The sequence below is a fragment of the Aspergillus candidus genome (assembly GCF_002847045.1).
Source record: "Aspergillus candidus strain CBS 102.13 unplaced genomic scaffold BDW47scaffold_10, whole genome shotgun sequence".
Taxonomy (NCBI): domain Eukaryota; kingdom Fungi; phylum Ascomycota; class Eurotiomycetes; order Eurotiales; family Aspergillaceae; genus Aspergillus; species Aspergillus candidus.
Window position 1 is genome coordinate 535,059 of NW_020194015.1, and position 12,538 is coordinate 547,596.

Sequence of the window (12,538 nt, forward strand, 5' to 3'; positions counted from 1 at the left end):
ACTCTATATATCATGATAACCCATATAATCCAGGAGGCGAGCGGGAAGGCCAGGCTATTTTCAATTCATCGTAGGCGCCTGGTCGATAATCCTCTTTGATGCTGAGGAATCGGATATGAGTATCAGCCGCTTATATATTGTGACCTGGAGGGGGACACAACTGCATACTTCAACTCTACGACACCACCAAATCGGGCAACATAACGTGAGATTGAGAGAGAGGTATGGGGCAAACAAAACAAATGATTCCTAGGTACTTTTAGGTTTTTCTGCATCATCTTCTAGTGAACCCCCATTAGCTGACTATCCCAGTGTTTGTTCTCCAGTCTATCTAATACTATGAAGGTAAACCCCATCCGAAGGTTCAATACTAAACAAGCCATTCCCTTATTTATACTTGTTTCGATCCGCCTGGTCTGTGTTGGTCAGGTAGACCTCGATCTGTGGAAGGTTAACAACATGGGACAGATGAAAGTGTTACAATTCAGTAACCATAAGCCTGATGGAAGTGGATTTTCCAGATCCCAACTCACCTGATTCGTCATTTTGTGGTCGACATCCTTACAACAGAGACACGCAAAGATCCCAACGATGCCAAACGCCATCGAGACCATCGCGACAACGCTGGAACAGAAGATTTATTAGTTGACAGCGAACAGGGATACACTTGCGTCCGAGGGCCCATATAACTTACAAGACAGCCTTGCAGGTGGCCTCCTTTGAAGCCAAGGTAGCCGCTGCGACAACGTCTGGGCTGAATGAATTGGCAAATTCACTTGATTGCATTGCCGCGATGACGTCGGATACTTTGGACTCGGGGAGACCGGCAGCGATGACAGCTTTGGGCACCAGTCTCGCGGTCCATTTGGTTAGGGTGGTGGTGAAGACTGTGTTATAGATGGTTGTGGCCACTGAAAAGAAAGGTCAGATGTGTTACTGTTTGCTAGATCGACAAGCGAATCTAGATAGGGGGGAGGGAGAAAAGAGAGTTCCTACCGGCACCAGCTGCATAGCGAATTGCGCCGGAGACGCCACCGCTCACACCCAGATTCTTCTGATCCACCCCCATCTGAGTGATGGCGATGCTAAGATATATCCCCCAGCCGAACCCCATCTGGGAGAGGAAGAGAAACGCAATCATGGTCCCCTTATTGGTTGGCGTAGCGAGTCCCAAGAGAGAACCGAATAGAACCATGACAAACACGGCTCCAGTGAGCTGCCACTGCCAATGCCGGATCTTGCTCCCCAAGGTGGAGAGCAAGAACGCACCAAAGGCAATAGCGAGGCCTTGCGGCAGCGTGAGAACAATCGCGTAGCGCCAGTCTGTGCCGCCGTTGGTATAAAGGACTGTGGTCATCTGCGGCCACAAGATGCTGGAGGAGTAATAGAACATGTTTACCACCCCTAGGGCAATGGCCGGGGCAGTGAAATCCCTACCCCATGAGCTTGCAAATATATAGCTGGGGGTTAGTGGGAATTTCACAGGGCCGAATGTCTCCCAGACAGCGAAGCAAATTAAAACGAAAAATCCAACCACGAGTGTTGCAACAACGTGGGGATCTGTGGAGGGATAGACGCCAGCCCAGACAATGCCTAGCAATACTGGAATTGCGCCACCCATGAAAAGGAACCCGCCTGTCCAGCGATTGACTGTCAGCAAAGAGTACTCGTCGTGGATAACGGTATCAGTAAGCATACCGAAATAGTCCAAGGACTTGAAAGCTTCCCTACGAGGAATTCCAGATCTTTTACAAAGAACACTGTCAGTATGTCGTTTGCCAGGAGAGATATGGGGAGAACTTACGGCCGTGCTGGAGGAAAGTACAAGAACAGAAGGCCAAAAAAGGACAGTCCCTGAAAGATGGCCACACTCCAGAAGTTCCATTCCCATGTTCCGTACTCCTGTCCAAACCGTGCTGTTACAGGACCGAGAATGACAGCAATGTAGACAGTGAAGTCTGCAATGACAACACCGATATGACGCCACTTGTTGGGAAGCAGCTCAGGTAAGGCGAATGCGGCCATCTATCGTCCTGTGATTTAGTCCATTGCCCACTGATCCAGACGGGAAGAAAACAGACCTGGCAATTAGCACCCCCGAAGCCAGAAATTGCAAATCCAGCAGTAATCTGGTTGCTGGTTTTTGCCGAGGCCACTACGATGTGGCCTATAGTACATATCTCCAGTACTGTCAGCTCTGGAATACTGTCATTGGCGTAGGGATTCTACCAGATTTCCTCCGACGAGAAACCAACGACGACCAAGCAAGTCTGTGTTTGAGCCACTAGACTATATCAGTTTAACTTCACCAAACAGGTATTTGCTGAAGAATCAACACACAAGAGGAGAAAGGAGCAGGTGATGGCAATCGTCCAAGCCTGATTAGTGGTCACTCCTGTCAGCTTTCCTGAATGGACCTGAAGCAGAATGGATCCGGTCTCACCGGTATATACCACATGTATCCTCCGGGGTCTCCCAGATTAGCCGAGACAGTACCGCCGATGGCCGACATTACCGGAACTGGCCAGAAGGAGAGCCCATATCCGCAGGATAGAATCTATCAGATTACCGGCGTCAGCTTGGCCGCTTGGGTGATACTTGGTTTGTTGAGCAGAACATACACAAGCCACTACCCACGTTTTCAAGGATACAACGGGCTCAATATGGTTCTTTAGATCATTGCCTTGGCCATTTTCGGGATCAGAACTGGGTTTCTCGGACAGACTAGGGGAGTCAGGTTGCAATGTCTGAATTGGAGACCCAGGGCCCTTTGCCGTTTCCGAATCCACTCCCATTTCCCGTCTTGATGCACAAAGTACGGAGAGAAACGAGAACAGGATTCTTTGTTAGAAGAAAAAAATTGTCTGCTTCAGACGATGAAGAGGAGAAATCTACGCCATAAATCGATCACATCGACCAGGGTAAGCTTCTCCCGCTTTAACAAGTCACCACATGGCTAACACCTTTGGCCGCTACGGGGTACTTGTCTTGGCCGCTAATAATAATTTCCCAGGCCGTTAAAAACGGGCGTGCAGACGCCGCAAGGGTTAGAAGCATGAGAGTCCAATAACGCCGACGATCAAGAACATCCTCGTCATGTTTAACCTCACCTAACAGCTAGCGCGATTAGCCCCCATCCAAGAAGTCCTAGATTGGGTCGCCTGGGCGGAGACCCCCACTTCGGTTCTATAACGGGGTAGGTCCGATGTACTTCGTATATATGGATCCTTCGACCGTTGAACTAGAGTTGTGGTAGCGTGTCAACGGCTGTGACACTTTCGATGTGATACGAAGTCGCTGATCGTTTATACCTCATTACATCCCTCTGATCGCGAATAACAATCATGCGCCCCCAAAACCCCAATCCTGAGCAGCCAGCTCGAGTGGCAATCGTGACAGGCGCCACGGTAAGTACTGTCTTGAAATACTGTAGTCTTGCCTCTCTGACAGATTCTGGCTCAGTCTGGAGTCGGCGTCGACATTGCCCGAGACCTCTACCAACGAGGATGGAAGGTCGCCTGCGTCGGTCGTAATAAGGCAGCTGGTCAGGCAGTGGTGGATTCTTTGGGAGACCAAGCACAGTTCTTCCGGGCCGACGTCAGCAACTACCAAAGCCAGGCCTCTGTGTTCAGCGAGGTCTTCAAGCTCTGGGGACGAATTGATGCACTATGCGCGAACGCGGGTGTCGTTGACCAGACATCAGCCTATCTTCTCAGGGAGCGCGAGAACAACCTGGAGGATATCCCCAAGGAGCCAGACACATCCTGCACCGATATCAACTACAAGGGGGTTGTCTACGGGGTTACCTTGGCGACTCACTTCATGCGACACAACAGCCCACATCCTGGTGGGAAGATCGTTGTGACCAGCAGTATCGGGGGCATGTTTCCTCATCCCACCTATCCTCAATACTGTGGATCCAAAGCGGCCGTCAATATGTTTGTTCGGGATGTTGCGCCGATCCTGAAGGCCAAGGACAACATCTTCATCAATTGCATCCTCCCGGGGATGATGGACACCCCTATCGTGCCCCCGGAGATGACTGCAGCTGTGTCGCCCGAATGGTATGTCTCGAATTTCCGAGTTGATCACTCCTAACAGCCGCTTTCTCTAATTAACGTTCTATACAGTTTAACCCCCTTGAAAACCCTAGTCGATGCATATCAAATCTTCCTGGAAGACACTACTGGCATGGCCGGCGAACTGCTGGAATGCTCAGCGGGAAAGCATATCTTTTACTCATCCCCAGAATACGGCAACGGTCATGTCACCAAGCGTGCGGTCACGGTCTGGGAGCCACTCTTTGATATAATGCACGGCGAGAACTCGGGCCTTCCTGACGCGATACCCTGATGGTTGGTTTCTATGGGTTGTATTCTATCTACCTTGTTCTCCTGTCACCTGTCATAGTTTGTGTGCGAAGTACATACTGCAGCAGTTTTATTCAAGAATTTCGATGCTTATCACAACCCAATATCGACATGCTGTTCCTAGCCGGTGGGATTTACAATTGAAGAAAGCGATTGTTTTACAGTGGATACTTCTGGAAGGTCCAAACCGAAAGTGTCGCCAGAGCAGGATACATCATGCCATCATCTCGGGGATATTATGCGCGGAACTTTACACCGGATCTGATAGGAGGAATAGGAAGGAAAATCCCAGGCCGTGCGGATCCTGGCCCCACCAAGGCTTGTGCGTTGTTTCCACTGACTATGGCAGGATGCAGTTTGACAGATAGAGTTCGGGGAGCCGGAAGACCGTTTTAGCTTCTACCCCCCTTCTCAAATAAACAAGGTTTGGGTAGCATTCGCTCTACTGGGTAGGAGACTACTTCCCGCGATTTGATCAATCGACAGCGCCGAGAGAAGGCTGGAGCTAGAGCCTTAATTTGACCTAACGGCTCTGGTGGTGGCGCCGATCGCTGCGCCGTTGAGAAATGGATACATATTGTTTGACTTTGAGTGTGGGTTATGGTTGGTGCTTGTGTTGAGGCGCAAAAGACCTTGACTACTGAAGAAATTGAAAATATCCCCGTCAAGCACAGAGTCCCATTGCTCAGGTTCGTACGGTGGGTCGTGCGCCCTGAGTCAGGTCTCTAGTCCTACACTACCAGTCCCCATAACCAGTACGCAGAGTACCGAAGGGTCAATGCGAAGTCCTCCGAAATTTGATACATAAGCCAACACCAATCTGATCTATCACAATGAGCACCTTCAAAGACGGGACGAAAAAAAAAAAAAAAAAGAACTTCCAAACAATGTGACATGACAGCTCGCGTAGAACGTCCCGAACCGGGATTATCTAGCCATTCAACACAGCCCCCACTTGGTTATCAAGCACAGTCGCCCGCATCACCTCCTCCATCTCAGCATCGCAGTACGCAGGTTGTTCCCGAAAATAGTATTTGGACCCGGAGAGTTCGACCGCACAGCCATATGGCCCCACCACGCGCTTTCCAGTGGCATCGACCATCTCCCCGCCGTCGACCAAAGCGAGGACCACTTCAGCGACCTGAGCCACCGGGATAAAGAGATTGGGTGGAAAGCCGGACCACCCTTGTGCGTCTACTAAATTGGTCTGGACGATCCCGGGACACAAGGCGTTGATTCGAATGCCTTCGCGGAAGCAGGCATTGGCTACTGAGCGCATGAACCCCACCACGCCGTCTGCGCGCCGTCAGCGTTTCTCGTCTTTCAGACAGCCTGGGGACAAGAAAAATGAAGTATAATCCAGAAAAAGGGCAGGATGATATGAGATACCAACTCACATTTCGAGGCAGTATAAAGAGGCGAGTAATGCGAGGGGTACAGCCCCCCACAGCTGGCAGTCATGAGCAGACTAGCGCCGTGTCCGTTGGCGGGGGAGAGGCGGAAGTAGTGGAGAGCGAGGTGGGTCGTGTAGATGGCACCGTTCAGGTTGACCTGGATGGTGCGCAGATCCGGCGGCTGTGGCGCTGTCGCGGCGGGCTGCTTCTTCTCGTAGAAGTTGGTGCGCTCGATGATGCCCGCGTTGGCGAAGACGAAATCCAACCGTCGCCCACTGCTCGTGAATATGTGGTCGAATGTGTTTGCCAGATCGGCGTAGTCGGTGATGTCGGTTTGGTGGTATGTTGTGTTGGGGAGATCTTGGGCCGCTTGCGAACCACGCTGCGCGTCTTGATCGACGATGTGGATGGCCCAGTTGCCTCGATCGGCTAATGCTCTGGCGACGGCGAGGCCGATGCCGCTGGCTGTTATTGTGTCCGTGATCAATTAACATGATTGCTTTTGGTAACGGGTAGACTGGTGCAAGGGTCCAAAGTACTCCATACCTCCACCGGTGATCAACGCGACTTTCATTGCAATTGACAGGTCAGATCATACAAGGTACGTATACGCAAGGATTATGCGAATATGAAATAAGCGTGCAGGAGATTATGAGCCAGGAGTGAACGGGGACAGAAATACCATGGGGGAACGGGGATATATATTAATCTTCCGATATCAGACCCAGAGCGCGTGCTCTATCAATTTGACTAATTACCCCATCAATGCTGAAACCCACTACCATGGACTAGGAGCTGGAACTAGGTAGGCGGGCCAACCCAGCTATGAAAAAAATGATCCACATGGGACGTCTGTAGAGCCCTGGGTGGCGGCGAAGCTGGCGCGCTAAAGACCAATGATGTACTATACGGAGAGGGAAATTGGGAAGAGGCGTCAAGCCTGTGTGATGCCAAGATCTCGAGTTGATGTGTTTATTTTTGATTTCTTTTTTTGGATGTCTGTCAATGAAATCGTACCGCAGGAGTCATATGGTCCTGAAACTATTTGTATAAACAGGGATCATGAGGTCTGTAGCTCTGGGAAGGTGTGGTTAGTTTCGATCACTGAGACTGAAACGTAGATGTAGTAAATATAAGAATATCAGGCAGGCCATGGGTGATGTAGTCTTTGGTCATCAGGAGCCTTTTGATTACAGGAAGCTCTTTCTGGGGCCTGATCATTGCAGCCATGCCGGCAAACAGTCTGCTCATTGAGACATTCACCGAATATGCCATCGGCATGTGTTTCCTCGCTCTGAAGGTATTCACCCGGGTACACAGCTTTGGCATCCGAGGATTGCAGCTGGATGATCTCTTCGCCGTGCTAGCTATGGTATGGCTCGGCTCATGGCTCTGACGCAGACTCTAAGGCTAATATATCAGGAACTACCGCCATTTCAATAGATATTCTGGACCCTAGTCAGCGTCATCATCTTATACCTCCGTATGCTACCATGAATCCTCCGCGTTGGGCACTATTTCACAGTCCCAGTTTTCCGTTTGCGTATTGACCGACCTAGAAAAATATGGCAGCAACATCGCAGACGCCAAAACAGTGGACTCGTTCCCAGATAGCATGGTTCCCAACCTCATCCTGGGCTCCAAGCTCGCCTTCACGAACTGGATCTGGTATTTGAGCTATATCTGGAGTCTCAAGGGTGTTCTTCTGTGTCTTTATCATAAGATGACGTTTGTGATCCTGCCCCATACACCAAAGTGAACAGTACGGTTTGGATCTGGCTGACCAGTGGACGAACCAGTGCCGGAACCCATCGACATCGCACCGTCTATCTTGCTTCGGCGTTTTGCGCCATCACGTATCTAGCCTGTCTGCTGGCTCATATCTGCGTGTGCACTCCGATCACGAAAAACTGGCAAGTTAGGCCGTATCCAGGAGGTTAGTCCAACCTCCTTACCCTTGTCAGACAGAGACGGACAAGAGAGACAAGCGAACTAATTCAATTGATATCAGAAAAATGCACCCTCCGCAAAGACCTCTACGTGGTAATCGCCATCCTAAACGTCGCGTAGGCCTCCTCCCCAAACCCCCTTCCCCCTTTCCCCTTCACAAACCCCCAAAACTAACAAATGACCAACGACAGCTCCGACCTCCTAGTAATGATCATCCCGATCCCCATCCTCCTCAAACTGCAGATCCCACCCGCTCGCAAAATAATCCTCATCATCCTCTTCTGCTCGGGCTTCTTCGTCATGATCAGCACCGTCCTGCGCGCCTACTACTCCATCAAAAGCATCAACACGTTGACCATCGCGCTCGGCTGGGCCGACCGCGAGTGCTTCGTTGCGGCCATCATCGCCTCGCTGCCTGGGATTAAGCCGCTGTTCCGCAACACGAGCTGGTTGGGTTCGGGGGCGCGCTCTGGGAAGCAGGTTAGTGGGGGGAGTTATGGGAGTCGGAGTCGGAGTCGGAGCCGGGGTCGGGTGTTGGGGTCGAGGTTGGGGGGTGCGGGTCAGGGGGGGAATGGGGGTGATAGGGCGTTTCTGGATGGGGATAAGTTTGAGTTGTTGGATAGGCAGGAGAAGGTTGTGGGGAGTGGGAGGGAGGGGTCGGTGGGAGGGAGTACGTTGCGGGGGGGTGGGTTGGGACATGATGGGGGGATTACGGTGACGAGGGAGTTGATTATGGAGGATGATCGGTTTGTTGGGAGGGGTTGATTTGGGTTGGCTTTGGGGGAGGTGATGCTGTACTTGTCTCTGCTTGTCTTGGGATAAAAAATTGGGGGCGTATATAGTGGGAAGATATTGGGTAGGGTTGTATATATGGTGATATAGTTTGATGAACGAGATGTATTCTTGTTCACTTGAATAAAGTTAAGTATACTCTTGGTCAAGATCAATGTTCGTAAAGCCTACCTTCATAGATGTTAGGTATACAAGGCCATTGATAAGCATTACACCTAGCAGATGCATCATCGGTTTACCCTCACCTAAACACGAGCCCTTAAGAGTACACACAGTTGAAGACACCAAAACGAAATCATGATAATACACCAGCGGTCGAACCCAGCTTGATGACATACGAAATTGTAAGCACAAGAGGTCGAAGCCAAGCAGCCACAAATAAGAAAGAAGAAAATATGTATTAACTATTCATTAACCAAACAGTCGTGGAATCACACTAGAGCTTCGAAGCACGGCGCTCAAGAACCTGGAGAACGATGTAGGCCACTGCGCGGGATTAGTTATGAACAAAGAACAGAAAATGTGTGTGATGTAAATGAGTGTATGTCCAATCCAAGGGGTGATTAACATGTAGGTATATATGGGCAATGTAAATGGGGTATAGATGTAATATGTGTAGACCAAGTGGGACACAGAAGAAAGGAAAGGGTCAAAAGAATGGCAAGGTATATATCGGAACGCCGACGATAGAAAAGGTCGGCATGGCCAGTTAAGGCATTTTAGCCCCGGTCTGATGAGCGAAGAGGTAAGGTAAGAATCCCGGTGTTATGACGGCGAGGGGAGTGCATGTGCAAGGGGGACCCATTTCCGCGAAGAACAAAACGAGATCGTTCACTTACCAGCAGCAACGACAGCAGCGCGGCCGGCTCCCGCCTTGGCGCTGCCGCCTCCGAGCGTCAGGAAGTAACGCAGCCAGCCGAGACGGACCTTCTGGCCGTTGCGATCGAAGTCCGGCGTCAGCGCGCTGGCCGCCTGGAACTTGCTGAGCTTGCCCGCGTAGGGCGGGTAGCGGATGGCCAGGATCGATTCGAGCCAGCTGGGGCTGCTGGTGATGGGACGGCGGTGCACGAAGACGTCGAAGCTGGTGCGTCCGCGGTAGGCGCCGTAGCCGCTCTCACCGACACCACCGAAGGGCAGGGTGGGGATGTGCAGCGCCGAGTCGTTGACGGAAGCACCGCCCGAGCGGGTGGTCGCGAGGACTGCGAGAGTTAGCTTTTTCAAGCCTCAAAGTACTGAGCTGATGAAGGGAACGACATACTTCGATCAGTGTCGGCCTTGGAGCCGAACGGGTAGACGCCGAGCGGGGTGGACTGGATGCCGTTGGCAATGTTCACGGCTTCTTCGAGGTTATCCACGGCCATGATAGGCATCAGAGGGCCAAAGCTCTCCGAGATAAGCATGGAGTCATCGGTCGAGTCGACCTGGACCAGGGTGGGCTCGATGAAAAGCTCCTTCTCGTCCATGGTTCCACCCATCAGGATCTTGCCCTTGGAGTTGTCGATCATGGACTTGAGGCGGTGGAAGGCGCCCTCGTTGATGATGCGCGCGTAGTCGGGAGACGCCTTGGCGCCCTCGGGGTAGAACTCCTTGTAGGCCTTCTTGAATTCTTCGACGACGGCGGGCAGGATCGCCTTGTCGACCATGGTGTAGTTGTGCGAGGTGCAGACCTGGCCGGCGTTCAAGCCCTTGCCCCAGAGTAGTCTCCGCGCGACTAGGCGGGGGTTGGCGGTCTTGGTGGCGATGGCCGGGTTGATACCGCCCAATTCGAGCACGACGGGGGTCAGATGCGGAGCGGCGGCCTTGGCAATGATGCGACCGACGGTGGCACCACCGGTGAAGAAGATCTTGTCCCAGCGCTCGGCGAGCAGGGCCTGGGTTTCGGGAATGGCGCCCTGGATGAGGGTGTAGCACGAGGGGTCGAGGGAGGACTCGATGATCCGCTGCATGACGACGGCGCTGTAAGGGGCATTCTCGCTGGGCTTGATGGCCACGGTGTTACCGGCGGCGATGGCACCGAGAACGGGACCCAAGGTGAGTTGGAAGGGGAAGTTGAAGGCGCTGCTCTACATTAGCCTGAGGGTGACAGTGCCAAGAGAGAAGACCATCCATACCCGATCACCAGAACCATACCCAGGGGATCCTTGCGAATCTTGGGGCTCATGAACTTGAAGGTCAAGTCAATATCGGGAGCCTTCTCATCCTTGACCCATTGTTGCAGGTGGCGTGTGATGAAGACGATGTCGTTCAGCAACCATCCGGTCTCGGCGACCTCGGTCTCGAAGCGCGGCTTGCCCAGGTCGAGGGTCAAGGCATCGGCGATTTCCTGCTCATGATCCTTGATCCTATCGAGATTCAATGCGTGTTAGCGCAATGCGACCGATAAATCACCCTTGTAGGAGAGATGGGAGAAGACATACGCCCAGTAGAGCTTGCGAAGCTGGACGAGGCGGAACTCAACGTCGCGGGTCTTGTGCTCCGCGAAGGTCTTGCGCAGAGTCGACACGCGACTCTGAATCTCCTCGATGGGAGTGTATTGAATGGTCGGCAAATCGGAGACAACCATGATGATGGAAACGTGATGCTATTTCCAGGTTGAAGCTGGGAGGTTGGAGGAGAGGGGAAACAAGGAGAAAAAGAATGGAGTGGATGAGAATGGACAGGGAACGAATTAAAGTAGGTAATTAATTAATTGAAAGTAATCCAGAAAGATGAATAATGAGAAGTACGGGGAAATGATCCGGGCTAACCCAACAGCTTTAGCAACCCCAGACGCGCGAGAGAGAATGACGGAGGATGAATCCATCCACATGTTTTTTCTTGGGAGCTGCAAACTTTCCCCTCATCCGTCCTGCTTCAACCGCGGCTCTCCCATTCGAGTTTAGTGGCATTTCTCTGTCGTTTCTCCTGATTGACCAACTTTGTCTAGTCTCCACTTCTCCTCGTCGTCACCACCAATCCCCAGGTCCCTCTCCAGACGATCCTCGCAAGCCATGCTAGTTTGGTCGAGGTGGAGGATTTCCGACCCTCGGGATGATACAAATCCCCCCGAGTCTGGTACCCCCGACGGAGCAGGGTTGTCCCGCAATATCGATCTCGTACGGTCATAGCTCAACAGTAACAATGATGAGGATCATGGAAATATTGGTCACTCTGACCAGAGGCTTGATGAAAATTGCTACAATCTTTTCTGGAGATACGCCACTGTTTTGGATTCTTGACGGAAAGGGGACTCTACATACTGCAGACGACCTCGAATACCAAGCTGTGTCGGCAGATATTCGATCAACCGCGGCACAGGAAGCAATGTACCACCACAGAATGAGTTAGTTTGACAGATCGACATGGCATCACTGTGGGGAAAAGAGAGGCGTTTCATCCAGCGAGAAACAAGAGGCACGGTTGAGGCAGCAATAGACACGATATACTTTCTGCCTGGATATCAGCATACACAGCATATCGATTGTTCCTGCGTATCCTTAAGGCTGCCCCAGATCATCTGTTCTTGATCTCGGGGCTCTGCAAAGGATTTCGTATACACTACTCGGACGTGCTTCTGACCAAGATTTTGCCCAGTTGATGACCGCGGCCGTGTAGCAGCACCACAGTGCAGTTGTCTCGTTCCGCACGAGCAAGAACGTCAACTTTATCATCGGGGAATCGAATGACTTGTGGATGTTCCCAACGGTAACATGCTCGCACCTGTTCTATTTCTTGAATAGTACGACAGGAAAGCCATGTTCTGTTATCCACATATCGTAGGGTCAATTCATATGAACATTATATACAAGAAATAATCTGAAATTATCATATACAAGATTCGATATTATGCGCCTGTCAGACCAATCGTCTCGACACCATCCGTCCCTTCTCAAAACATTTCACAATGTACTGGCCTGTTCAAACATGAAAGCCTCGGTGATCATGGTCCTCTGTCTTTGACAAGCATAAACATGCAGGGTAGGTACCTACTGAGTCAGAAAAATACGGCGGATGTTGGGGTCCAGGGGGTCTGTCAGGATATCATGCCGATGG

General features: G+C 51.5%; 5 protein-coding genes across 5 annotated transcripts; 2 read left to right on the plus strand and 3 right to left on the minus strand.

Annotated features, from left to right (window-relative positions):
- Positions 1-311: 311 nt before the first annotated feature.
- BDW47DRAFT_5935 (MFS general substrate transporter) lies at positions 312-2,826 on the minus strand. The gene is made up of 11 exons (XM_024819383.1): positions 2,622-2,826; positions 2,444-2,557; positions 2,341-2,378; positions 2,230-2,284; positions 2,082-2,180; positions 1,805-2,025; positions 1,699-1,745; positions 997-1,635; positions 695-911; positions 534-624; positions 312-441 (listed from the first exon to the last, which is right to left on the minus strand). Exons 1-11 carry the CDS (start codon positions 2,793-2,795, stop codon positions 388-390), a joined length of 1,749 nt encoding a protein of 582 aa, XP_024674128.1. The 5' UTR covers positions 2,796-2,826; the 3' UTR covers positions 312-387.
- Positions 2,827-3,276: 450 nt separating this feature from the next.
- BDW47DRAFT_102268 (NAD(P)-binding protein) lies at positions 3,277-4,442 on the plus strand. The gene is made up of 3 exons (XM_024811833.1): positions 3,277-3,407; positions 3,463-4,064; positions 4,131-4,442. Exons 1-3 carry the CDS (start codon positions 3,345-3,347, stop codon positions 4,351-4,353), a joined length of 888 nt encoding a protein of 295 aa, XP_024674129.1. The 5' UTR covers positions 3,277-3,344; the 3' UTR covers positions 4,354-4,442.
- An 859-nt stretch (positions 4,443-5,301) lies between these two features.
- Positions 5,302-6,338, minus strand: BDW47DRAFT_124051 (NAD(P)-binding protein; the record flags this gene model as incomplete). Its single annotated transcript, XM_024816176.1, has 3 exons — positions 5,302-5,666; positions 5,768-6,229; positions 6,311-6,338. 3 exons carry the CDS (start codon positions 6,336-6,338, stop codon positions 5,302-5,304), a joined length of 855 nt encoding a protein of 284 aa, XP_024674130.1.
- A 654-nt stretch (positions 6,339-6,992) lies between these two features.
- BDW47DRAFT_116246 (uncharacterized protein) lies at positions 6,993-8,755 on the plus strand (the record flags this gene model as incomplete). The annotated part of the gene is made up of 7 exons (XM_024814897.1): positions 6,993-7,136; positions 7,208-7,247; positions 7,324-7,492; positions 7,552-7,700; positions 7,776-7,830; positions 7,906-8,194; positions 8,729-8,755. 7 exons carry the CDS (start codon positions 6,993-6,995, stop codon positions 8,753-8,755), a joined length of 873 nt encoding a protein of 290 aa, XP_024674131.1.
- Positions 8,717-11,291, minus strand: BDW47DRAFT_102271 (hexadecenal dehydrogenase). The gene is made up of 5 exons (XM_024811834.1): positions 10,924-11,291; positions 10,618-10,848; positions 9,765-10,564; positions 9,346-9,705; positions 8,717-9,236 (listed from the first exon to the last, which is right to left on the minus strand). Exons 1-5 carry the CDS (start codon positions 11,067-11,069, stop codon positions 9,226-9,228), a joined length of 1,548 nt encoding a protein of 515 aa, XP_024674132.1. The 5' UTR covers positions 11,070-11,291; the 3' UTR covers positions 8,717-9,225.
- Between the last annotated feature and the right edge of the window lie 1,247 nt (positions 11,292-12,538).

Coding starts and splice junctions, on each gene's coding strand:
- BDW47DRAFT_5935 (XM_024819383.1), bottom strand. CDS start 2,795: ATGGGAGTGGATTCGGAAACGGCAAAGGGCCCTGGGTCTCCAATTCAG. Junction 1,636..1,698: donor CAAGTCCTTGGACTATTTCG/GTATGCTTACTG, acceptor ATCGCTGGACAG/GCGGGTTCCTTTTCATGGGT. Junction 625..694: donor GCCACCTGCAAGGCTGTCTT/GTAAGTTATATG, acceptor CTTCTGTTCCAG/CGTTGTCGCGATGGTCTCGA.
- BDW47DRAFT_102268 (XM_024811833.1), top strand. CDS start 3,345: ATGCGCCCCCAAAACCCCAATCCTGAGCAGCCAGCTCGAGTGGCAATC. Junction 3,408..3,462: donor CAATCGTGACAGGCGCCACG/GTAAGTACTGTC, acceptor ATTCTGGCTCAG/TCTGGAGTCGGCGTCGACAT. Junction 4,065..4,130: donor GCAGCTGTGTCGCCCGAATG/GTATGTCTCGAA, acceptor CGTTCTATACAG/TTTAACCCCCTTGAAAACCC.
- BDW47DRAFT_102271 (XM_024811834.1), bottom strand. CDS start 11,069: ATGGTTGTCTCCGATTTGCCGACCATTCAATACACTCCCATCGAGGAG. Junction 10,565..10,617: donor GGTATGGTTCTGGTGATCGG/GTATGGATGGTC, acceptor AATGTAGAGCAG/CGCCTTCAACTTCCCCTTCC. Junction 9,706..9,764: donor CAAGGCCGACACTGATCGAA/GTATGTCGTTCC, acceptor TAACTCTCGCAG/TCCTCGCGACCACCCGCTCG.